This window comes from Phallusia mammillata, chromosome 7, assembly GCF_965637545.1.
Source record: "Phallusia mammillata chromosome 7, kaPhaMamm4.hap1.1, whole genome shotgun sequence".
NCBI lineage: Eukaryota > Metazoa > Chordata > Ascidiacea > Phlebobranchia > Ascidiidae > Phallusia > Phallusia mammillata.
Window position 1 is genome coordinate 7,386,855 of NC_137258.1, and position 26,066 is coordinate 7,412,920.

The 26,066-nt window shown below is 38.6% G+C and overlaps 5 protein-coding genes and 1 long non-coding RNA gene across 8 annotated transcripts in view; 2 read left to right on the forward strand and 4 right to left on the reverse strand.

Annotated features, from left to right (window-relative positions):
* The first annotated feature begins 863 nt into the window (after window positions 1–863).
* Window positions 864–8,633, forward strand: LOC145239233 (synaptotagmin-15-like). Its single transcript, XM_080102530.1, has 10 exons — window positions 864–1,001; window positions 1,788–1,971; window positions 3,060–3,201; window positions 3,779–3,899; window positions 4,291–4,399; window positions 4,951–5,100; window positions 5,679–5,846; window positions 6,373–6,499; window positions 6,729–6,884; window positions 7,406–8,633. The coding sequence occupies exons 1-10, from the start codon at window positions 937–939 to the stop codon at window positions 7,627–7,629; spliced, it is 1,446 nt and encodes a 481-aa protein (XP_079958656.1). The 5' UTR covers window positions 864–936; the 3' UTR covers window positions 7,630–8,633.
* Window positions 1,901–5,052, reverse strand: LOC145239234 (uncharacterized). Of its 2 annotated transcripts, none has more exons than XR_013862257.1 (5): window positions 4,988–5,052; window positions 3,824–3,945; window positions 3,531–3,613; window positions 2,903–3,175; window positions 1,901–1,965 (listed from the first exon to the last, which is right to left on the reverse strand). It is a non-coding gene; the product is annotated as an uncharacterized LOC145239234 (long non-coding RNA). The 2 variants fall into 2 exon arrangements; XR_013862256.1 differs by having other exon boundaries at window positions 3,809–3,945.
* A 672-nt stretch (window positions 8,634–9,305) lies between the features above and the next one.
* LOC145237827 (QRFP-like peptide receptor) lies at window positions 9,306–10,791 on the reverse strand. Its single transcript, XM_080100817.1, has 3 exons — window positions 10,389–10,791; window positions 10,175–10,329; window positions 9,306–10,100 (listed from the first exon to the last, which is right to left on the reverse strand). Exons 1-3 carry the CDS (start codon window positions 10,789–10,791, stop codon window positions 9,306–9,308), a joined length of 1,353 nt encoding a protein of 450 aa, XP_079956943.1.
* A 2,312-nt stretch (window positions 10,792–13,103) lies between these two features.
* Window positions 13,104–17,605, reverse strand: LOC145239436 (very long chain fatty acid elongase 6-like). The gene is made up of 7 exons (XM_080102754.1): window positions 17,206–17,605; window positions 16,974–17,133; window positions 16,688–16,893; window positions 16,390–16,500; window positions 16,019–16,140; window positions 15,436–15,624; window positions 13,104–13,978 (listed from the first exon to the last, which is right to left on the reverse strand). The coding sequence occupies exons 1-7, from the start codon at window positions 17,234–17,236 to the stop codon at window positions 13,868–13,870; spliced, it is 930 nt and encodes a 309-aa protein (XP_079958880.1). The 5' UTR covers window positions 17,237–17,605; the 3' UTR covers window positions 13,104–13,867.
* Window positions 17,606–17,960: 355 nt separating this feature from the next.
* On the reverse strand, window positions 17,961–20,561 carry LOC145238930 (uncharacterized). The gene is made up of 7 exons (XM_080102218.1): window positions 20,359–20,561; window positions 19,994–20,212; window positions 19,740–19,907; window positions 19,485–19,616; window positions 19,343–19,430; window positions 18,743–18,944; window positions 17,961–18,103 (listed from the first exon to the last, which is right to left on the reverse strand). Exons 1-7 carry the CDS (start codon window positions 20,455–20,457, stop codon window positions 18,010–18,012), a joined length of 1,002 nt encoding a protein of 333 aa, XP_079958344.1. The 5' UTR covers window positions 20,458–20,561; the 3' UTR covers window positions 17,961–18,009.
* A 630-nt stretch (window positions 20,562–21,191) lies between these two features.
* The window catches only part of LOC145239668 (protein transport protein Sec31A-like), a 33,071-nt gene continuing 28,196 nt past the window's right edge, over window positions 21,192–26,066 (forward strand). For both annotated transcript variants that reach the window (XM_080103046.1, XM_080103047.1), the window contains exons 1-9: window positions 21,192–21,454; window positions 21,566–21,761; window positions 21,843–21,977; window positions 22,044–22,154; window positions 22,439–22,561; window positions 23,000–23,125; window positions 23,374–23,547; window positions 23,769–23,903; window positions 24,790–24,879. In XM_080103046.1, the coding sequence (XP_079959172.1) occupies window positions 21,249–21,454; window positions 21,566–21,761; window positions 21,843–21,977; window positions 22,044–22,154; window positions 22,439–22,561; window positions 23,000–23,125; window positions 23,374–23,547; window positions 23,769–23,903; window positions 24,790–24,879 (1,296 nt within the window). In that variant the 5' untranslated portion in view covers window positions 21,192–21,248. The remainder of the gene's footprint in view (window positions 21,455–21,565; window positions 21,762–21,842; window positions 21,978–22,043; window positions 22,155–22,438; window positions 22,562–22,999; window positions 23,126–23,373; window positions 23,548–23,768; window positions 23,904–24,789; window positions 24,880–26,066) is intronic.

Below are 26,066 nucleotides of genomic sequence, written 5' to 3' on the forward strand. Positions count from 1 at the left end.
CATCGCGGGAAATTGTGGTCGGGTAAAACGCCGGGAAAGCGCTGCAGATGCGACCGCAGTCGACACGAAAAACGCGTGTTGCCGAACAGTGATGTGGCTACTGCGCTACGGCTGATAGAATAAAGCGAGAGTGTCACGTTGGCAAATATAGAAGCGAGGATCAGGTTCTATCAGACGAAATGTATTTTCGTTAAAATTTTCTAGGCAATCAGTCCAGTCTGTATAAGGATAGAGATTATTAGTTAGGTCTAGGCGTCTATAATTGCCGCTTAGCTTAACATTATGTAGCAGCTAGCCGCAGCCCTAGAATTCGCCCTCAAGCAAAACAAACATCTAACATCAGGTGTTAAAAATCCGGCGCTTTCTCAAGTCGCGTAGGTGCATGGTCGGCCTGTTCTTGGGATTTATTTTTCTCCCGTCTGCGCCCAACAAAAACGCCATGTTTGAGGCGTTTTGTGTTTATTGCTCGAGAACCGGCGTAGGAGGACTGTTATCAGATCGTACATAGAACGTTTTTTCTTTCTTTAACAGTTGTTGGCTACACGAGAAAGCATTTACAACAAGAAATAAACTGTACTACAGGTCATTCTTGAGAATTTTGTATTTAGGGATTGGTCAGGTATTAAAATTGCCAATTGATGCTTTGAGGAAAGGAGGACGGTTGTAAATTAGGGAGATGGAGTGACTTATTGACAGGCGTTGCGCTTAAGAATCAATACCAGTTATGGTTTATTGCTTACGTCTGAATATTTAGCTAAAGCGTCTTGAGAATCGAATTAAGGAGAATTCAAGGAAAGCTATGGGTGCAGCCAGTTTGTTTGTGTTCTAATTGGATTCTGTTCTTTTTTGTATCATAAGGTTTATTTAAAAGGCATAGTGTTTTGAACATAAAGCAATCTACTGAAGAAGCTGTAATTATCAAGCTCGTTTGCGATTATGTTCAAAAAAGCTTTTCAGCAAATCATGCAGGCACAAGAACCCGTGGTGGTTCCCAATCACCTGTAAGTATATTCGAATGCAGATTATTAGGGACAACTTAAAGTAACAAAGGCTCTATAACTTAGAACTAGACCGAGAAAAATTGTGCTGAAAATCCATTTGCGTTGTTTGCACCATAATATTCTTATAGTGTGGTGCGATTCTCATGACGCGATAAGTCATTTTAAAGAATTTGTTCACCGAGGGTCGTAAAGCACTTTATGAGATAAAAGAATTATAGATATCCTTGTGTCCCGACAAAACCACTTCGAAGAGAAAACACAAAAGAATGTTTGAAAATAGAACTCGCGCCTTAACAAAAGCGCGGATAAAAGGGATTTTCGGGGTGCTGAGAAAATGGTAGTTTGTAAATCCTAAAAGTCATAAACATGTGACGTATTCGAATCATGTGCTTATCTCGTCAAAGTTTTTACAATGCTCTTCGCTTTTCTCAACGTCATAGCATCGCGTTTTACCACCAAATGCTGTTGTAAGTCAAACACACGCCTTTATGTGGAATGTTGAATAACTTTACGATAATTATCTTGTCATCAGTGACGCGATTCCGCCGCTATGGTATAAAAATGTGATTGTTTGTATGCTTTTTGTTATCTGTGTCTAAATAGCTTTAAAATGAGTCACGATTTATACAGACTGTGGATTCCAGCATTCCAAGTTTGATTTCCATATTATGCATCAGTCAGATACATGGAAAATGTAATTCGGCTCAAGTTTTTCAGTCAATAATGTCTTAGTTTCACTTTTGGTTGTGTACGTGTATTTTGTTAGAGTTTTGTTGTGTTTTGCAGTATCAAGACACCAACACTGCAAATCAACACATCACCGATACTAAGAATCCATCCTGTGGCGCCAAAAGGTTTATTATCCACGCCGATTGGGGGCAGATCGCCCGTCACAAGATCCCTTCATCACGGTGATATTCCTTTCGAACTTCCGCCCATTGCCCCGAGTCGCCTCACAGAAACTCTGCAGGTAAAACTGTGCTTTATTTGAACTGTGTGCTGTGCAAACTATAACACGTGAAAGCCTGTGTTTTGCGTTCAAAAGCCTTGACATTTCCGAATGATTGCATACGAGCTTGTGACTTTAAGCTCGTTAGCTTAGATTTCGCATTGTTCGCGGTTCAGTGCACCAAGCGGTATTCTCCGTTTGCGTCAATACACGAACTGAAGTACCAGTGCAGCACGAAAACTATTCGTGAGAAACGCTTTTTGTGCATGGTTACAGAACGGCAAACCTCAGTGCGCTATCCATGAAACGTTTTTGCCTTGTATCGCTGCCTTGGGCCAAGTTCGCACGATCTTCAATGACCGAAATCCGTAGCAAAAACAGTTCGTGATGAGCGTAACAGGCGCAGTCGTAACAACACTTAGTTTGAACGAGTATGGTCGATTTTCAATCCACTGTAAACAATATCCGATCGGCTAAACCAGCGGTTCCCAAACTTTTTGATATTTTTTTCAAAACGGTCCCTTTGCCATTATTTTGAGGGCTCGCGGTCCTTAAGCCTTAATATGTATTTCATAAAAATGAAAGTTAATTTCAGGATTTTAGCTAGTTATGCAAAATTGCGCAAAAAAGTCATCCAAGCACAGCTTGTGACATCACATACAAGACAAAAAGCATTACAATTGTGCGCAAACAATTACATTTTTGATAGTTGTCATTCAATAAAGGCTATTGTTAAGCAATGGAGACAGTTGATTCTCAATTCTACTTTGATTTAAACTTATTTAGTGGCACAAACCGACGCCAAACAATATTATAGATCTACTTCAACCGCTTCGCGGTCCCCCCAAAATTGCCTCATGGACCCCTAAAGGACCGCGGACCCCAGTTTGGACACCGCTGGGCTAAACCGACCATTACATCATTGAAAAATATTTTTTGTTTGTTTACTGACCTCGTTTGCATTCACACTCCGTTTAATAGCAAACACAATCGGTTTTATTTTAGCCAGTCTGGCATCGGTTACTTGAAATCCCCACTTAAACAAAGCGTAAACTGAAATCGAATTCTTTCATTCAGCCGAATGCTTAAGTGGGTGTTTTCTCCTATAGATTCAACCGGATATAGCGTCATGCAGATGCCCTTCAAGGTCTTCTATCGGTTCAAGGTCGTCCATGGGATCGCGAAATAACATCAACTCAAGTGACGATACCGGAATGGAAGATATCTGGGATGACAGAAACAGTAATATTGGTAAGCAGAGTTCAAACGCCATGTGTCTATCACAGGGAGCATTGGCACTCGAAGTCACTTAACGATAAACTGTATTAATATTTAAATTATTGCAGAGTGAGGCTGGTGCTTTTTGCGTAGGTAGTAATCGTTAGGGATGGGCCGTTGCGAGCCAGATACTTGGCACAAGATTTGAATGCCCGGGGTTGCTAAATAAAGTATACGTTCAATGGAAAAAGTTGCCGAACTAGTTTTAAAAAGAAGAATTGCGTTGCAATGTGTGCGGATGGATTACGTAAAAAAAATTAATTGAATCTGTCGAGCCACGCCGATGTGCAATCAATTATTACCTGTGACGTAACAATATATGGCCCCGTATCAGACAATCGTAGCTCCTCAGTCTAATCCGTTTTCTCCGTCCTGTTGATAAGTTCTAACCACAAATGTGTATTTAAATGCTTTTACCGTTGCTTATACACACAAAATACACTTAGGTATATGTCCAAAAAGAAAACCAGATATTTCTGTCAGAATAGGTAATCTACTGGGTTTAATGTAATGTTTAGGATGCTAACAGTATCCTTTAAACTATTTACAGGAAGTCCAGTATTACACCAAAATATTTCACCTTCAGTAAGCTCACCAAGTTCGCCACAGCTTAGTTCTTCGGAACAATTCCGCAACAACATGTTAGGAAAAATACAACCCGAATTATACAGGTAAGACATTTTTCCGACCAAGTTTCGGTTTCTGTTCTGTTTTGGTCTGCGAATTTGAAGTACACGAAACTACGTAATAAAGACATAATGGCTGAAATTACCCAGCGCTGTGGTAATTATTGGTGAAGCGGTTTAATAAACTGTTGGAATGTCCACCTAAATCATATTTGCATTTAGAGAGCAACGAGGTTATTTCTCGCAGTCATTTTTATCCCCTTGCACTTCTTCACCATAATTGAAATAACCACACCGCATGTATTTGTTATCATTAGGTGTAGCCGCGGTATTAGCATGCAACAAAACGTGTGGGAAATATACACAACTGCCTCAGAGCATAGGTCGACCCCTAGCCCGATGCATTGTTTTTTTGCTGACTTGCTGTGTGTTTCAGGTACTCAGAGCGTGGCGAGCAGGATTTGCCGCCCAGTCGCTGCGGTCGTGTGTGGTTTTCCCTGGTGTACGACGGAGCGGTTGAATCCCTCACTGTGCGAGTGATCAAGGTTCGTGTTGCTCGAATGCGCGAAATATTTTGGCAATTGCAAGCACGCTATAGGCCAGTGGTTCTCAACTCGTTTCAGGCTATTGGCCGCCAGTTCAATTAAATTAATATCGCGGACCAGCCCATTGTTAAGTATAAGGATAAAGAAAGCATCCATAGGCTGTAGCTAATCTCGCCTTTGAATGTGTGGTTATAGGTGAAAAGCTGAATGTGTGTAAAACAATACCTATACCAAACGCAGCGAACAAGTCGTTTAGAGAATAAAACGTGTTCGTAGGTTGAAAATGCGTTTTTTTACCATTAAACTTCACTAGCAGACGCGCAATGGTGTGGGTAAAACGTTTTATTACGTATCATTCTATAAATGACCACTCGTTCTACCTTGTGTAAACAATGTATTTGTTTATTTATCTTTTAAACAAACTTCATCACATGCCACATATGGAACCGAAAATGCAAATTTTTCGACGTATTGTTTTACGTTGAAACAACCTTTTTCCCGGATTATGCTGAAATAGACAGTTTAGCTAACGTTTTTTTAACACATGGCAGGTAAAGCAACTCGGCAATCGAGGTCATAACAACTCACTCCGCGACAGCTTCGTGAAAATATTCCTTCTTCCCGACGAGAGAATTTCACAGCAGACCAAAGTCCGCCTTCGCACAAACAATCCCCTCTTTAACGAATCCTTCGTCTTTCAGGTGAGAAGTAAGCCCAGTAGCGTATCATCACTAAACGGAACCGCCAGAGGCACTTTTGTCGTACCACGCAGGTGTGTGTTAGAGCGTTACTCTGAACTTGTAACACCCATTACAGTTCATTTACGTATACTCTGAGAGGAATATAATGTTAATAATGAGTTTGAAAACAAGCAATATTTTACATGACAGGTTTCGTGGTTGCGGCATTTAGTAACGATTTTTGGTTGTAAACAAAATACCTGAGAGTCTCCTTCAGTTAATAAGGCGGACATTTTGTGTTACACGAAATGGCTACGCATTCTATAGCCACAACATCTCGAAATAAATGTCTTCAGTTAATTATACATTCGTGGAGTAGCCAATAAGGCAATTCGTATTCTTGACACCGCAGCAAGCTATACCGCCGACGTTGACATTACGTTTACCGAACCTATTAAACAATACATCGAATTTGTCTTGCTATTTACCCAACAAAATTTCCGTGTTTTATTTAAAATTTGCCATACCCTGTTCATGTAAATACACGACGTAACCTTTAGAGCGTTTCATTCAAATATAAGATTCGTTTGTTTTTGCAGGTCTCAGATAGCGAAATTAAAACGCGCTGCTTGCGCCTTTCCGTTTACGACCTCGACAAACGTAAGTCGACACGTCATCTTCTCGGTCACGCTCTGGTAAGTCTTACTGATTTGGATCCGACCAGGGCTGATGAAGTTATGTGGAGGGACTTGGATGATATTGCACATGTGAGTTTTCCATGTATATGATATTCAAATTTAAAACAGAGTGGAATGTGGGGTATTGCATATTATTAGTTAACGTTGTTAGATGTACAAACAAACAATGTGACATATGTGAGTCCTTTGGTCAGTTTGTTTAACAGAAATAACGCACCTGTTTAAATTCTGTGTGTTTTCCCCTAACGACTTATTTTTAATAAAATAATTTTTTAATTTTTTAATAAAATCCAAATTGCCAGCAATGTAGAATAAAACGTATTCATTTTATTAAACATACGTTTTGACAAAAACAATTGTCATCATCAGCGAAAATATAATGTACAAGCGGAAACATACGCGTTTATATTTATTCTGTTTAATAAAATGAATACGTTTTATTCTACATCGCTGGCAATTTGGTTTTTATTAAAGCTACTATTTAAGTCCGTGTCTTGTGTACCTAAGGTCAACGTATTATTTCTTAAAGCATATTTTGAATACAAACTTAACATGAAGAATTCAAATATATTTGCATCCTAATATTTTTTTACAGCCTGGGGACACTGGCAACTCGTTGGGCGACCTGAATGTATCATTATGCTACAATCCGACCCTAGATCGTCTCACCGTTGTCGTTCAAGAGGCGAAAAACTTACGTCAAATGGACTTGGAAGAAACAAGTACGAGACCATTTTATATTTTCTAGAATTCGCCCAAATAAAATTAAAAAACAACCCTCAATAGTATTTATAATTAGATTACTGTAGGCGGAAAAGGGTTATTTATAAACGACGTTGTACATTCACTTAAATAAAAAAAATGCTGCAATCAAAATGGGCATATGTTGACCTTTAAAGCGACACGGAGACAACTAAAACACAGTCAATTATTCTAGACATCTAATTGCAGGTATATTTGTGCGGGTTACACTTACACAAGGCCACAACATAATTAAAACCAAGAAGACAGTGACACACGAAGGCGTGTCGGATCCAAAATACAACGAATCTTTCACTTTTAAAGTTACCGCAAAAGACATGGATAAGACCTGGCTTTCAATCAACGGTAAGCTAAAAAGTTTCTTTGTCTAAAACTGAAATGTTTTTCGACAAACTATTGCACAAGTTGTTGCTTAACAGGTTTTGCTGTTATGCCCAGCATTAGCACTGCCCATTAGCACTGCCCATTAGCACTGCACAAAAATCTTTTTACAGATTTTTGTGCAGTGCCAATGGGCTGATTGTTCAAAAATTGTAAACTATAGTCTACCTTATGCGTTTTTTCTTCTGTAAAATACGTGACCTTGTTTAAGATGACATTTCCTTTTAAAATGCCATCGAAACATACTTTCTCGTCGTAACTCTGCATTATAGGAGGAATAACTTGTTTTTTAATGTAAAGTAAAGTGTCATTCCAATTCACATGTGAAGGAAAAATTATCAATTTTGTACATATGAATGACACCATTTCCAAATACGTAAATTTCCAACCATACAGATGTAAGACTCTATTTCATCTCAGTCTTCGCACAAACACTTTACTTTTACCAACGCTTCAACTGATCGATACAAAATATTTTTTTCTAGTTGTCACCACCTGCGGCAAAGGCGCTCTGCAAAAAGTCTCATCGACCATTAAGAACGCTGTCACCCGCGGTCGTCATGGCGAACACAAGTACGGTCGTTTGGAGATCGGCGCCTTTATGTACTGTCGTGGCGCACAGCTTTTGCATTGGCAAGATATGATGGACCATCCTCGTAAAGCTATTGCCAAATGGCACTCCCTGTCTGAGGTTCTACCCAACCAGTAGTAGCGCTTGTAGCAGGAACCATCCCGGGGTTTGCATTTGGAACGACTCAGGTGCAATACGGATTGACTACGCCCTTTAGCGGTCGCAGTGATGTCGGGGTCGTAGTAGTAGCGGATGATGTGCTTACAGCTGACGGAAAGGACGTACGTTGTGTAGTTTAACTAAACGTCGGATTTGAAGACTTGTTGGTTACCAACTTTGTAATCAAGTATAGCGGTTTACACTTCACAAGTTGGTCAAAACCAATTTGGATGGTCGTTTTTTTTGGATGTCAAAAAACTTTTCGAGCGCTTGTAACGTTGTAGGGCAATGGTTCCCAACCTTCCCAGAGCTAAATGGTCTATTTCCAAACCAATTTAAAGTAAATTCCTCCCATAAAGTTTCAAAATTCCTCCCCGGTTGGGAACCACTGTTGTAAGGTTTCTTCAAAAATTTTGATTTTCTTTTATACTATGTCGTCTCCGAAACGTTCTTGTGCATTATTAATGCAGATTTTAATGTCGTGTTTTACAATGTTCCGGTGCCACTTACTCGTAACAAAGTTCCATATTTATTTCTCTGTTAACAGTTAAAAGCGATCGCTGGTGCTTTGCATTGTTCTGGTATCGATTCTTTTTTGCACCACCTACAACATTGACAAGAAACATCAATATTTTTCAACATTTTATTACACGAGTCACGAGTCCAAATTGACGGTATGCGATATTTACCTTCGCCTAAGTGACTGTTAATTTTGATCGATTTTTCTAGTAAAAAGTGCAATTACCTCAGAGCGAATTGCTTCAACGCTCAACAATCTGTGAACTATAACATTTCTTGGAGTCTTATATGAGCATATTTTGCTGCAATACGGTTGTGTCTTCATTGCTGTAGTGGCGCTTTTTTACAAGTAGAGGGGCGCTTCCACAAATTTACTGTTTGCGATTTTGTTCATGTGCCGAAAATACCAATCGGCCAAATCGTTGTTTTATTTTGCACAGTTGAATACAGCAAACTAACCATGATTTATGATTATGTGAAATTACAATTGGTAATTGTTCTGAAACATTCCTGTGGACTTTGTAAGATAGGCTACAACCTGGATTTCTTTGGTTGCTTTGAATAGGCTACTCTGCTATATGCAGGGTTGCCATCGACATGGACCCCAAAATAAGGAAAATCGAAAATAAAAATTTTAATACCAAACGGAACTAACGTTTCTAAACAAATCTTTGCATTGATACGTGCCATGATATATTACATGCCATATTTTTGCCGGAAACAATCTGTTCCAGCAACTTCTTGGTGGTAGAAAATACTTGCATCTCACGACAGCTCGAGTCTAGGTTAACTTGTACTTGCAGCAGGAATTTGACTTGTAATTGTTAGAAATAAGACAAAATAAGGACAATAATACAATTTTCTAAGACATTGCCCTCTAAAATAAGGACAAATCTTTGAAGTAAGGACGTTATACGGCAACCCTTATGTTAAGCGATATGTTAAGAATAATTCTACGCATCATGTCGTTTAATACTGTTTCTACACGCTGTACTCAATTACAGAAACAAACAATTAGTGCGAGGTTCTATTTTAACAAAAGCGATTATGTGTTCACATTTTCTATTATTTTTTAATCGAAAATGGTAGCTGACAGGAGGAGATATGAGCGTCACTCACAAGATAGCCTTATTTGTTTATGTCGATGAATCGTCCACGATGACCCCTGGCAATACAGGTGCGCTGTTATTGGAATTTACACCAAAGGTCAATTGCGGTGTTTTCAAGGTTCTATTGTCACTGAGGGGTGTAGCTGCTAGCATGTTGGTGTTTACATTAGTGGTCAACCTTTGTGATACAGTTGCCAGATTACTAGACGAAGGCTGCGTTGTGTCGCTGGCTTCCATTTCCTGAACCCTGACCATCAGCGTTTCATCTTTAACTTTGCGGCATTTACAGTAACAAATCGAACGAAACAACTTTTTAACCAAGCCAAGTTTTATAAAGAAGTGTTCGCGCATTCTTTCGTGCAAGGCTGCATACAGCAGCGGGTCAAGTGCCACGTTGGAGTGTCCAAGCCATTGGAGATAAGCAATTGCTTCGATGCTACAGTATCCTTGACGGCAGGCCTTGATACACTGAATAATAAAGTACGGTCCCCAGAACACAGCAAACACAACCACCAAAAGAACAAACAGCAGCAACAAGCGACGTCTTCTCTGAGCCCTAGCTGCAGCTCTGGCCGGTAGTATGTTTCCAACAGGCCGTCGTACAGACAAAATGTAGCCAATTCTGGCGTATGTTACCAGCAGTAATAAAAGAGGTACAATGTAGAGAATCACAATGATTGCGATGGATAACGAATAGGCTTGTTCTTCGCTCCAAATCTCGCCACAAGCATGTAGTTGAGTGTAGTAGCTGATTCCTCGAAATGAAGAAGGTTCGGTTCCGTTCCAGATCAATATATCCTGTCCGACAACGATTAACGGAATCTGGAAAAAAATTAATTATGTTGATCAAGCATGGTTACCAGACATATAGCTCTAGTTATGGTCTCCGGCTGTACCTGAAAACATAAAGCAAGACACCACACAACTGCAATACATATTGCCATGTTTGATTTTTTGCTGAGAGCTCGGTCATGAGTTGGATGGGCAATCGCTTGATGTCGCTCTACAGCCATAACTACTAGGACATAGATGGAGCTGGCTACAGCTGTACCTGTAATACAAAAATGTCTACAACCTGGTTGGTTTTAAACACATAATGTTGTTTGTTACCTTGAATTGGAGGAACAGCACGACAAAGGGTATTCCCATGAACGTAATCATACGATATGTTGTAATTAAGAGTCCAAGGAAGGCACATAGTCAAGATAAGGTCACTAACTGCCAAAGACATCAACAAAAAATTCAGGCTTTTCTGAAGCTTTGGCGTTGTAACTATGAGTAAGATAATGCAAAGATTCCCGAAAAAGCCAATCGGCATTATGACGCAATACAGTGAGATGAGGCTGTAAACGAAGGTATCTGACAAATAGTTAAAGAGTTGGTCCTCGCAAGGACCGAGCTGTTCCTTGATCAGTTGTTCTACTTCGGAAAGAGAAGCATTGCTGCGATTTGCAACAAAAGTAAGAAGGTAGTTCGAAATCAACGTCTCGCAGTCTGGTACGTGGATAGCCATGGAAACCAAGTGTATTTAACCCTTAACAGTTTTCACTGTAGTTATAGTCGCAAAAGAAGAGCTGGCGAAGTATGTAGACTAGGTTAATGCTTATGTTCAAAAGGCAAACAACACTGAAAAAATAATCCAGTTTTTTTGTTTTTGTTAAAAAGTAAGATTTGTAAATAACTGAGTGATTAAAGCTTAACTTACTCCTGAAAAACACAGTTACGCAGCTTCAATCAAATACCTAAGGCTAAGCTGTTACGTGCTGTAAGAATTACTGTTTGAACAGCTTGTATTGTAAATGCTCAATACAACAAGTAGGCCACAAACGGATTTCTGTCTACCAACTATTGGTTGCTACAAAGCAATCTTAATGAGCAACTCAAACAGAAACTATTTTACTAAAGGTTGACATGTTTTGTCCTAAAATTGCGAACTGTGTATCGTTGTCTGTGCGTAACAAACAATATTCCAGTCACGTCTTATATTTGTGAAAACAGATGACGATGTTTGCTCACTGTTATAAACCACCTTTCTCTGAAGGCATTTCCCGTCAAGGCGGGTGATAAAACTCGAAATAATTTGCCGAAAACTAACAAAAGGTATTAGGCGTATTAGCGTATCCACGTTCTATAAAATTTCACTCGTAAACCGGCCGTGGCACTGCTCAACAAACCAATATCAATTGATCGCCAATATTTACTCCTAGTTTAACGAGTTGTTTTGTTGCCGAAAAATTGCTGTTTGGGTTCATTGTGGTACTACCTAGTGATGCACCGAAGTTTCGGTTGGCCGAAACATTTCGGCCGAATACGCTGTTTTTCGATGTTTCGGTTTCGGCCCGAACTTTTTTTGAAAATTCGGCCGAAACCGAACTTTTTTGATTGCGTGGAGTTAATGCCTAAACTGTCATTTTCGCCTATTCGAAACGTAATAAATTACCTACTTGTTGTGTTTATAAAATACGAGCCACATTGTCTACAAAATATTACAAGTTTCGTCAAACTTTCGCATTGTGAAAGTGGTTTTGATTTGGAATAATTCACTTCACTCGCATCTACGACCCAAGGTTCAGTTGAAAACATCCATATAAACAGGGATTTTAGGTTCGGCCTGATTCGGCCGAAATTATTCGGCCTCGTGGCCGAATATTCGGTTTCGGCCTGAACTTTTTTAGGCGGGTTCGGTGCATCACTAGTACTACCCATAACTGTGTAGTATAGTGGCGTTTGTTTTGTAAGGGTCCAGGACAATGTTTTGTTGCAACATTGCAATGCATGCTTTATCAGCCCGATGCTGATAGGGCTGTTTTGTAAAGCATGTTTGATTTCATATGTTATTCTGCAAGTCCTACAAACCAATACATTTCCATGCGTTGACCTATCACCCACATAAACTTTCGCCACAAAATTAAATAATACGATTATGCCCAAACTGATTTAGAACCTTTTAGGTAACTCACTCCAGTTCACTTTGCCGTAGGAACCATGAGTACCAAAGACAATGTCAAATTTCACAGAATTGTGTTTAGCGATTAGTTGTAGTTAATAGGGATGCGCTGAGCCGAGCCAGAACCCGAGTTCTCGGTACCGAGCATCGCTATTTTTGATGCTCGGTGCTCGGCCGAGCAGTTGCACAAACTGACCCGAGCATTAAATTTGTATATTCATGCCCTGCTAACATAGGTAACTAGTGTTCGAAAGGGTGTCTATGAACAAAAACAAATGATTTTTCAAATGTATTAGATTGTGGAAAAACGTGTACTTCTGAGGCCTGTAACAGCTTAATACACCGCTGGTGACGTAAGAGGCCTTGTAGAGCTAAAAGGTAGAAAGGAGATTTTTTGTGACGTCATAATGCACCGAGCATTAACGTGAGATGCTCGGTGCTCGACCAAACAGAACATTTGTAATTTTGGCACATCCCTAGTAGTTGACACTTACGTATTTCTTGTTCTAGCTCGAACAATGATTCTTCCATTATGTTCTGTCAAACCAGTTTAAAACGGGCCTGAAATTTTGAGAAGCCCGAACGTTTGATTGACAGGCCTATACATCGAAGCCTCAGAAAAGACCGAGATAACAAACGCTATAGACAATTGGTTTTAAACAAGGCGTTTTGGGGCTGTTTGACATTCGGTTATAGCCAGCACTCAAACTTTGGCAAGTTAAATTTATTGAAAAAATGACTGACTAAGAGTGTAAAGTCAGGTTCGCATCAATCCCGTTTTTTTTTTGAAGAAACCTAAGCCCGAACCCGGCCCGACTTACAACTCTGTGTCGAACGGTTTGGTTAGGAAATATACCTCAAATAATCACCAGGTTAAAAAATTTAAACACGAGAGGATTTACTGAACCGGTGTAAAATGCGACACTTACCGAAGTGATAATAACAATGTAGGTTTTAGAATAAGTGTAAAAATTGTCAGGAATATACGAAAACTGAAAAAAAAAACAGGTTTATGTTTTTGACACGTAAATTCTTTTAACCGTGGAAAAACAAACATACTTGGTACATAAACAAACGCCACAAAACCTCCATACAATGCATTTAAAATGAAACTTCATTCAAATCGACCATTTGCAAGAAAACACATTAGTACTCACAAGTGAAAATGTAAAATTGAATGTTTGCATTAGGGTGACGGTGAAAAAACAACAACCATAATTTCACGATTGGCGATTGCATAAAAATTAAACTTGATTCGGGAACTTTGCAGGAATTAGAAGGAACTGTGTGAATGCGTAAAACCAAAAAAAAAACTACTAAGATTGGTATAGTGTTGACATGACAAAAAACTGGTGGAAAAGGATGGCTTCATTGAAAAATAAGTAGATATTTTACATAATAGTCATATGCACCCAAAAAGCATTGCGGAGTGAGTATTTCGGATTAGGCTACACCCCAAAATGTAAGCAAGCAATATGAGGAAGCTGGATAACCAAACATTTTTTCTACTTCCGCCTATGTGTCTAAATAGATAACAAACGTGTAGTTGAAGCTGCAGGGCTTAAACCTTTAAAAGGCATTTCAAAAATGAAAATTTGCTAAACAGCTAGCTAATGTTAATGATCTAAAAGCAATAGTCTTTTCATTTCTGCTTGATTCTTTCGCGTAAACCTTCTTGGCCGTTGAGTGGCGTAGTTGCGTTCGACGAAACACCGTCACCATTTTCTTTGGTCGCCTTCGACGCATCAGTGCGCTAAAACAAGAAAGATTAATTATTAACGAAACGAGTTGTCGCCAAAGAGAGGCTTCAACAGCAGAAAGTTAAATTATTCAAACACAGAAACGGTTCACCACGAGGAAATAACATAACTTTTTTATGTCAGTTCGACAGGGGCGCCACTTTTAGCTTATGACATACATCCGTTGCTAAAAGTAAAACTCACAATTCAAACTGTCTTAAAAAAGACCCATAGTTTTAATACACAAAGTTTCAAATACATGTTGTACATCTTAGTAAAAAGGGTAAATTGAGACAAAAACAAGATGTTTTATCATTAAAACTACGAAAGTCGCTATTTTCCGTTTCACTATTTAGCACTGTCATTTACACTTTTTATATTAGAGGTTCTTGGCAAAAAAAAAACAGGAGTAAAACATGTCTCATACAATGCAGAAATTTTTAATATTCTGCACAGAGGGAGTACAAAGTTGAAAGTCCTTGACATGACACATTGCGTGGAGTACGTTTGACATCCACCAAATTTCGAACTTTAGCTAACATTCAATGAACTGTGCCATTTAGCTGGGGTAACAAAATGTCTTCATTTGTCATGGATCACGCCATCTGCACACGCAAGACGAAGCTTTGGACTTCGAACTCACGGGTGGGGTCACGCCACTGTTTGCTCTCAAAACACGAGGCCTTGAACAAAAGTTGGTTACCCAAAAGTGATAAGGTCGTTTAAACTGTAAAACCCTGAGTTTGTTGGATGCTTAAAAAGGCCGCAATGACGCAGTATGCGTATGATGACAAATTAAACAAGAGATCGAACGAAGTCCAAAACCAGAAGTAGTGCAAAGCGCATTTCATAATTTTGGTGATGAAAAGGTTTCTGAAAATATTGCTGAGCAACTAACAGAACAAGTTTTAAGGGGCGTTATGAATGCAGGAACGCTGCAACAAACCATGTGCAAACTATGTTTTAAAAATAATTACGAAAAACGTTTAGTGACAAGCAACAACGCCGGTGTGCATGCCATAACTGTGGTAGTTACACAACTCACGAAGTTGTTACGTGCTTGCGTTCTATTCTTTTTTCCTTTGTTTATCGTGCACTGTACTAGTCGCATTCAGTGTTATTTACCCTGATGAAGACGACCTGCATAGGACGTCGAAACGTCGGAATAAAATCACATTTGCCAGAAGAGCTCTTTAAACTTGTCACGAAGGTAAGTTAGTGCCTTGCCTAGTGCTTTAAGAATAAATACATCGACCCCGGGTATAGCTAAGTATAAGCAGAGCGATCAGATGAAAACAAATACTTGGACGCGGTAAACAAAACCAACGTTTAATGCCAACTTGATCACATCCAAATCAAACCCAGCGTTAATCACAGCATTCATGAGTCAGGAAATAGCGTGTCCGCAAAACGTATCGTGACACGACGGGTATGCGGGATATGCGAAATAGTGGTACAATATTGAACATACCGCCTCAGGTTTACCGCGCCGCGGTTTGTTTAGGTAGGCACTGTTGAAAAAGTGCAAGAAAAGAACGAAGTAGGACGAGTACATGATGCCACCGTAGAATATGTGCTCCCACGACGAGCGACATGAGCCATCACCGCGCCAAATGTTCACTGCATACACCGTCCAGCAGCCAATAATCATTTGAATAATCTGCAGAAAAGTGGTGTTAACAAGCGTTTGCACTGCATCACTTTATGCGATACATGTTAGGGAAAAGTACCGGTCATTTGTCATTCCCAGTTAACAATTTTGGCAGCAATTAATCTGGTCTAAGCAACGTTCTAGATGTTAACATCCTATACACTTAATGCACATAATGCAGGTTTTAGGGCTCATGTATGGACAACATGAAAATCTTAAAGCAAACGCTATAATACAAGATAAGACCAAGTGTTCTCTCAGCACATTTGCATTTAACAGCCACAGGGTTGTATCTGTCAAGCAAAACCATTTACTTTTTTGTGGTTGACTTATGGTTGTAAATTGATGTGTCACATGGGGTAGTTTATACATGTATATCAGAATCTATGTGTACACCACTTACTTGTGATGCAGTAATTACAACAGCTATCCATCGTGGCACCCTGATGTTTGCTGCACGAACTGCATAGTAGGAGTACATCATTGCATGAACTGCATAATTAACAGTCATGAAAACACCACCGCCTGCAAAACAAAATTACAGTGTTAAAGTGTGACCTTTTTTAACAGCTCCTTTTTCGTTTGGCATTACTTTTAGAAAAATAGTCACATGCTAGTATGTACATCACTAAAACACCATTAAAAGTTTATTTCAAAGAGTCACATTTGCTCAGCAGAACCAACCACCTTTGTTACCTACTTTCACAGCAAATAAAGAAGTTTATGACCTTGGGCTTAGACAAACCAATTTGCTTCTTTGAAAAGACTTTTTACCTGCGAACTGTGCTCCATATGTCCACCAAGCAAACAAGGAGACAGTCATGTGATGGTACCAGTGTAGAAATATAAGTTTTTGCTTTCGAAGTATAATGAACATGGTATCCACTGTAAAAAGACTGAATTTAGCTAAATGGTCAAAGTCATCCATTGTGAAATACCACAATGTGTCAAAAGCCTTGTTAATACAACTCAACAAGGAAAGGTACTGCCAACAATACAATAGTAGACATGGTGTATTGTTATAAACATTGAAATAACAGGCACAGCATGATGATGTCCAACATGTACTCACTGTATTCTAAAATCTTGCTAGAAACAAAGACTGGCCCCCAGAACCTGACAATCGGACCTTTGTAGAACTCTTTGCTGCAGATGACAGAATGCATGCCACCATCAGCATACAAGTAGTACATGACAATTGCTGAACGAATTGCTCCGAAAATGCTGAACACAGCAAGAAGCAGTGACCAAATCATCATAGGTTGTCGAAGATTGTACCTACAGACAAAGAGACATATATAAATCTGATGACATTTTAAAAAACAAAAATTTGGTTGAAAATAAGGTGTTATCAATACCTTTCCTTATCCTCCATATACTTTTTTCCTGTAAAGACAGCTGCAACATATAAAACAGAGCAGAAAAGGCAAATGCTGAAGTTTTCAGAGAGCCATTCTGAAAACTCAGAGCTGTCTATTGTCTTTTCTAGTTCCCATTCTGGATGCTTTTTAATTTCAGCTGTAAAATATATAGAACTTTACAGAGTAATGTTACTAATTATTAGAAAACAGCAGAACACAAGAACTGTACCTTGAAAGTGGGTTGCATTCTTTAAATCCATCTAATAGCTACTTTAGGACTTTTAATGTTTTGAATTTACAGCAGTATGTTAAATTACCTACTTGCTGTTGCAAAATTGACCAGGTTAGTGTAATAAATTTGCATGAAAAAACAAATAATAAATTTGCATGAAATAACACTTCCTGAGTATACGGTCACTACGTGTTTTTCTTTCCCGGGCCGCCGGCCCATGCATTTACTTGCACACTTAAATTTATCCAACAGTTAATTATTGAGCACATGAAAAATCAGTCCTATTTTTTGATACCGGTTAAATTCTCAGAACCTGTCCGGCAGTTTCATTTATCCTTTCCCGGCTCTGCGCCTGTATCTACTGAAGAGTAAGGACACATACGTATTACGTGCCCACGTAAATTGAGCCGCGAAATACACGCCGTCGCTGGGTGGGAAATAGCAACGGAAAAAAGTCGCATACCGCACGTGACCGGCTCTTTTCACGCATGAACGATTACGGGTAATACCTTGATTGACTGTTAAGTTTTGAATCTCGAAAGAGAGTTTAATCATTTTGTAATGAATTGGACACAATAGTTAGTTTTAGCGTAAGTTGGTTTTAGCCTGGAGACTTTAGGTTCAGGTCTTATTTTCAAAGGTTGCTTCAAAAAGTAATTGGGACCAGTTAATTGGTGCATTACTTAGTATAAACTCAATATAATTGTCTGTTAAAAACCATAAACTATATTTCAACTTTCAAATAACCGTGTTACAATCCAACGAAACAGCAACAAACCAACAAAATTTAAATTAAAAGTTCTAGTTGGTAGATTCTCCAATGTGATACTTTTCCTCAAGTTTTTTCAATTCACGATCAAAGTGACGTTGTCTGATCACTTGACGTGCCTCGTGTCTGCAATGAATTTGTTGTGAGTTAAAACACTACTTGTAAACTTATATATTTTAACACCAAATATGCACAACGTTGGACGAACATAACAAAAAATACGTTGTATCGCCGTTTTTGCGCCAGTGCCTTCCTCGTGTTACCCTCTTGGTGTTACAAGAACGACTGTGTTAGGTAGCTGGCATTACACCGATATAGACGCCCCGCATAGGAAACTAAAACGTCGGATGACTTGTTTAAATTTCCAGAATGAACAAAAAGAGAAAGGTATATATATGTCTGGTAACAATTCACCACAAAAAAGGTTAGAGACGAATTTTGGAATGAATTTTAGGGTAAACATAAAAAAAGACGAAACAACGTCACAAACTACAACAGTGAGGATGCCGTGGGCCAATTAACTAAGAAACTGGCATCAGTATAACTTAAGTGTTTTCCAAAATTCACATACAATTAATAAATATTGATATGGGCCGAATTATAACCGCACACCAAAAGAAGGTCACTTGGCATGTCCCCGTGTATATATAATGTTGATTTTTTTATGCCAGAAATATTCATAATTTGTGTCAAAATTTAGCATTTGTTTTAGGTGATTTAGAGTAGACGAAAAACTGCAAATTTGAATTTTAAATTCTAGCCTACCTTGGGTACTTGGGAGTGAAGAAGTGTATGTAAGCGTAGACGATACCAAAGGCAACAGATGATTCAGCTACCACATGAACGCACCAATATCCCGAACCAGCGCTGTATGTGAATAGTGGGTAATCCGCATAAAGCGCCGGTTGGTTAAGGTACTTAGAAGCATTGCTGCTCGAGATTACGACTGCAATTATTCCCAAAATACCTGAAAAAAAATAATTCTTTAAGCTGAATTGTTACAAACAAAGGGTTAGTTGTTATAACATGTCAGAAAATGCGTTATTCTTGACGTTTCTGACAGTGGGTACAAAATGACCCAAATATTACAAAACGTAACGATTTTTCTTGCTCGATTTTAATTTTATGTAAACCCAAAAATTGAGGCGCTATGTTCGCAAGTTATGTACTACGCAGATCACATACACCTATAGTCAACGCACAAGAAACCTAAAAATATTTGTACAAAATGTATAACGCAACACATTCAGCCCAGTCTATTTTAGCCCTTATGTTTCAAGTATAGTCTGGTCGACGTTGCACCCTATATCATAAATAGCAATAAGAAGATAACGTGATAAGCAAACAAACAGAAAATAACTGCACCTGTTCCAAAAAAGCAAATAGAGCAAAGAATTGGCCTTGCTATCCAGCGCATGTTGCTGGGAGGAGGGTCGAACATCAAAACTACGACCTGCAGAAAATTTGTACTTTATACAATGATTCGATGTGTATTTACCAAACTTACCAGCAAACAAGCAGGCACGAATATGATGGTGTACAATACAATAAGCATGTAAAACAACGAAGCTTGTTTCCACCAGCAGAGATTTACACCATCTGCAGTTTCACATACATCTTTCAGACAATTCGCTGTGAGCTGTAAGTAAGTGGGTTATTACGATTGAGATTCTTGTGTGACCTAAACTGCTAAATTAATAGTTGAATGTGAAACAAGGTACTTGGTCTCCTTGAATTTACTTTTACTGTTTGTCAAACTCACATTTTTGTACGTCATGCACCCTCCGCCGGCCAGTAAGTTGGGGGGAATAAGTTCGCACACTTCATTCGGATGAATACCAATATAGGTGATGTTACTTCCAGATTTGTTGCTAAACTCATTCAGTACTCCAACAATCTCAGGCAGAGCTAGAAAAGCAGGTGATTTTGCCTGCATCAAATGTAGCAAAGAAGTTTATTTCAAATCTGTATTGGAGAGATTTTAACATCACATAGAAAATAAAGAACATTGTTTACCGTCGTCAGAACATCTTCCCCGAAAGCGTCCAAGAAAAAAGATGAGTTGGAAACGAACTTGTTGAAGTGGGGATTGCAAATCAGTCTGTTTTCTGTGTCGGGTAGCGAAAAGTTGATGGCTAGAGGCCCATGAACAAACATTTCTTTTGGTATTGTAACCGTGTATTGACCAATTGACATGGTAGTGTTGATTAGAATAACAATCCAAATGAGGGTCAGCTGCAAATACAATAAATATGCTATTTTCTGTGCTCAAAGTGGTACATTTTAAGATAAACGAACGGGGTTCCAGGTTGTTTATACTCAGTTTGGCCTGTCATGAACATCAAGTGGAAAAATATAATAATAAAGTAGCCATAACATACCAGTGCGTACGATCCATACATGTCAATTTTGTGGAAAAGAGGGACTTTCTTGACACTGGAACCACCAAAAATGGCGGCGTCTACGTTCACCTTCCCCATTTTTCTGCCTCGTCAGGCCAAACTCCGACAGACACAAACTGTTTTGTTGTGGCACAACGTCTAAACTTTCCTTCCGTTCCACCACCTACAAAAATTCTTTTAAGCTTTTTTATGCCCAGCGCACAGATTCAACTTGCAAAAAGTGACCACTCACGTTCTAGTATTTTACACGTCTTTGTTAGATTTTTATGCGCTGTATGTCGTCACAAGGTGGTGTTTGTTGTGAGGTTTCAATTCATGACGTAGGCGGCAACAAATGCCACGTCTTGTTTGAAACGTGTTGTGGAGTACGCTTGTCTGAAAAGAAATTAGGTGATACACTTTCTTCTTATTGTTTTTAGTTTTCCAAAAATTGCACTATTAGCAAGAGGGGCCTTTCTGCAATTTGCTGACAAAAACACCAAGCATAAGTTTCTTACTTGTGCTTGTCGTTCCAAACAAATTTTCATTGAAAAATGTTTTTTGATTGTTTGTAAAAACAGAAGTGAGTTTACGCTTGATTGTTAGCTTAGTTTAGTTAGAACTAGACAGATGCATAGAGTTTCTTGTCCTGTTTACGGTGCCATCCAATATATTCTCTTGTTTCTTAAATTAACCAAGCACGTTATGATAATCATTTATTTTGGCTCCTTATATTATTGTATTTACAATAACTGGTTAAAGTGCACATCTAGACAGCAAAAGACTGTGTTGGTATCTGAATATAATCTGTTTTGTGAAGACATGATGGTGTAATATGTGTTGTTTGTGTTTTCAAGTTTTAACCCCAAGTAGAACTTTTAAAATTTAAAATGGTTAAAATTAAGGAGGTCAAAGTGACAGCAAATTATGCATGGAGTCCAGCTGAAACCCACCCAATGTACATTGCTGCTGGAACTGCAGCACAACAGCTGGATGCCACTTTTAGTTCAAATGCCAAGCTGGAAATTTATACTGTGGACATGACTGATTCATCCACAACTGCAAAGTGTGCAGGCAGTGTTGAAACTTCTAACAGGTAGCCCATTGGACATAGTATATTTCTACATATGATTTGCATGCATACACTTTTGTACTACATGCTTCAGCAGCAGCTGATCGAATGATGTAAAGCGTCAACTTAATTTAGGTTCCAGAAGGTAGTTTGGGGAGGAACATACTCAGAATCACCTCATGAAAATGGAGTCATTGTCTGTGGAACAGATAAAGGTGGAATTGAGATTTACAACCCAGATAAAATTTTGAATGGTGATGATGATTGTCTTGTGCTGCAAACCTCAAAGCATACTGGGCCTGTTGGAGCACTTGACTTTAATCCTTTCCAAGTATGTACAGAAATTCTGAATGTTTGGTTATAATAGGTGTCTGTAAATTGAAACTGTTTTTTGAAAAAAAAAAAATTACAGAGAAACCTGTTTGCTTCTGGTGCAAGTGAACGAGAAATTTTTATTTGGGACATGAAAAATCCTGGAAGTCCCATGACCCCTGGTGCCAAGACGCAGCCAATTGCTCAAATTAGTTCAATTGCTTGGAACAGACAAGTGTGTGCAGTTTTTATTTAACAGATTTGTTGTCACTACACTCTTAATATGAATGCTCGTGTTCAGGTTCAACACATTTTAGCATCAACAAGTGCAATAACTTCAGGACCCTGCTGTGTGGTTTGGGATCTTAGGAAAAATGAGCCGATAATCAAAGTTCAAGATCCATCTGGTCGTGTAAGTTTTAGGATATTTAACAATGTCAACCATAGAAACCTGATTGGGTTTCATTCCCAGGAGTATCCTGGGTTCGAATCCCGTGAAGGACAAAGGGCAATTTTCAGTTCTAGGACTGCTCCCTGATTGTCGAAAAATACAATAAAAAAACAAAAAAAAAACTTTTGCTTTGTTTGGATGAAAAAGGCATGTTTAATTTACCCTTTAGTACCCAATAACCTATATTTTAAGCTATATTTTGTGCTAATCGGCAGCATAGCTAACTATTGCATTGTCTAATGTAGATGCAATGTAGTGATGTAGCATGGCACCCTGAGGTAGCCACACAACTTGTTCTTTCATCAGAAGACGATCACTCACCTGTAGTCCAACTATGGGATTTGCGAAATGCCACTTCACCTATGAAGGTAAACTTGCTAATAGGGTTGTGCAAGCGCACAGCCCCCCAAAAAATTGGGAAGAGTGGTTTTGGTCAGTGATGCACCGAATTTTTAGTTGGAAAATTTGGCCCAAACTGAACTTTCGATGTATGGAATAAAAAACTTAACTTTCAATATTGCCAATGTGAAACGTTATAAATTAACCAATTGTTATGCCTAGAAATCACAAGCCACAGAGTATGCAAAACATAAGATGTTTTGTTCATATAATATATATGTAGAAGTTGTTTTGGAGTGTTATAAATTAGTTCACCTACATTAACTGTGCAAGGTTCGGTTGAAAACTTCCTTTAAAATGAGGATTTAAGGTTTGGCTGAATATTTAGTTTCCGAATATTCACTTCAGGCTCTGCAAGTGACTGCCTGTCCACAATATTGGATACAATTTTACGTTTCTTGTTTAAGGTTTTGGAAAAGCACAAAAAAGGAGTAATGTCAGTTTCATGGTGTCCGAGGGATCCAGATCTACTTCTTTCTTGCAGCAAAGACAATCATGTCTTCTGTTGGAATCCTAACACTTCACCACCAGAAGTAAGCATGGTTTATGACACATGGTCTTCCTAAAGGGGATGTAATAATACTTCTCTCAATTTTTTTGTTTGTTTGATTTCTGTGAACCAAATTTGCTTAGGTAAACATAGCACCTAATGTAAAATAACATGGAAGATATTTACAGTGGGCATTAGTTTATGAGAAACAAAATTTTGGTGAGTGCCAGTCCTAAGACTTTTCAGTTGTGTTTAACATTTCGGCTTATGCATTTACGCTTGTTTTTTCAGGTTGTTTATGAGCTGGAAACTAATGCTCAGTGGTGTTTTGATGTTCAATGGTGTCCCAGAAACCCAAATGTAGTGTCGACTGGATCATTCGATGGTAGAATTGTTGTACATTCCCTGATGGGTGGTGGTGCTGCCATAGAGGATGACAGTGCTGATGAGAAGCAAAGAAATATGGTGAGAATCTTACTAGCTTTCAAAATGTAGTGTACATATATAAATAAAATAAACACTCTCGTTGTCTCTTTTTCAAATTACATATTTTTCTTAAAACCATGAACTGAAATTGTTTATTTCAAAGACAATTAAAGGTGCTGACATATATATGTGCCAATTGTTGTGGTCGTCTAAACTCTTGTTATAAGGTATGTTTTGGTTTTAATGCTATGATTTTGTAGGTTGCTGAAGCCTTTGGTGCAGAATCTTTTCCAACTGAACGACCACAGCCAACTGCTGCTGCACAAAAGAAAGCTGGTGTTTGTCTCAAAAATCCACCCAAGTGGATGAGAAAACCATGTGGAGCTTCATTTGTTGTAAGTAATCGCAATTCAGTGTTAAAAATTTATACCCTTATACCAAAACTATGTTAATTGAAAAAGTAGTAAGAAATAAATATAAAGCTGCAGACAGTGCACACTGTTTCGACCTGTAACATATTTTGAGTACAGCTGGCCTTTGTTGATTGTTGTTTTTGGTCATTGTTTGACGTCCAAGCCCAAAGACTGCCTTTCAAGTAGTGATGGGATTGTACCCGGTACTCGGTATCGATGGTATCGAACGATTTGAGTGGTATAGATACTCGGTATCGAAATATTTTGCCTTGGTTTTCGATACCAACGTGTGAGTACCAAAGGCCGATTTACACCATAAGAATACGGGCAACTTTATGCCAATATTTGCTTCGGACAGCACAAAATTGGAAAAAAGTTCCGCCAGTTTACGTATATCTTTTTCGCTATCACGTGGAGATTACATTTTTCGGCATGTGCGTGTGCACGCCTGTACCCCGACCATGGCAGATAAATTAGCCAGTGATATACAACTAAGTACAACACTACACCTAAGTACTCGGTATCGAAGGTATCGAAGGTATATACATGTGGTACTCGTACTCGGTATCGGTACTCGCTTCAAAACCTGGTATCGTCCCATCACTACTTTCAAGTCTATTCTGAGTGAAGACTGCCTGCAGCAGATTTTTTTAGAATTTTGGTATTTATAGATGTGGTGGAACCTAGTTGAAATACAGCAGCATTTATACTTGGTTTCTTGTTTATTTTCTTGAAAGCTGGGATAGTTGTTCGCAAAAGACTAGTTCTGAAACAGTTCAAATGTAATTTATGTTTTACTTGACCCTATTTGAGACAATCAAATTGCTCACATAGTTTCTTAAAGTAACAAACATATTTGCTTTGACAGTTTGGTGGAAAACTTGTCTCCTTTCAACACTATCCTGTGTCTGATCCACAACAACAGAGAGCAGGAAAAAGAACAGCAATTATCAGCCAGGTAGTTCATTATGGGTCCCCTTCCCTGAAGGGGACACATATTGATTTTACTCAAAATGTTTGTTTGTTTTTTCTTTTTTTTTCTTCTACCCAAAGTTTGTCTGACTCGTTTTACCATCAAATCCTTGATGGATTTGGATGAAATTTACACAGATGGTAGATGTAGTTATGTAGATGTGCATCCCACTTTGCTTTTGTTGATAACCCCAGTATTTACCCCGCTAGCCCCCTAAAATGGGTATTTTCCCCCGAAGTTTGTCCGACTCGTTTTTCTATCAAATGTTTGATGGATTTGGCTGAAATTTTCACAGATGGTAGATGTAGTTATGTAGATGTACACCCCACTTTGTTTTTGTTGGTAACCCCAGTATTTACCCCGCTAGCCCCTAAAATGGGTGTTTTTTCCCTGAAGTTTGTCTGACTCGTTTGCCATCAAATGCTTAAAGGATGGGGCTGAAACTTATACAGATGGTAGATATAGTTATGTAGATTTGTTTGTCTGGATAACCCTAGTATTTACCCCGCTAGCCCCCTAAAAGGGGTGAGTTTGTAAACAATGTCAGAATTGGCTAAAATTTGGATAGCTTGTAAAGTATACCAATTATCGTTATTGCGCCATTGCAGTTGGGGGGTTGTTTACAGCCCTTTGACGTCAGAAACATTAACGGTTGTTGCTCAAAACACCTCTAGGGTTGAAATTTTAAACGTTGGCAGATTGGACTGAAATTTTGCAGTACTATTGATTGAGTCATTGTGGTTTCTTACTTTTAAGTTTGTGTGTGTTGAACCTCCATTAGTTATCCTACTAGCCCCCTAAAATGAGTGTTTTAATTTAAATAGTTTTTACTCCATATAGCATATTTAAATATGCACAGTACCAATCACTGTGTTTGTCTTCACAATACCAAACTTACTCATTATGGGTCCCCTTCCCTGAAGGGGACACATATTGTTTTTGTCTATATATTTTTTTTCTTTTTTTCTTTCTAACGCAGATTTGTTCCCACGTTTTGGTCAAGAAAGAATGGTTCAAACTTTTTCAAATTTACACACATTATAGATATTGGTCTAAAGATGGTCCATGCGAATTTTGACCCCATTTGAACCCTCGGTTCACCCACAGCCCCCTAAAACGTGAAATTTTTAACGTGGATTTGTTCCCACATTTTGGTCAACAAAGAATGGTTC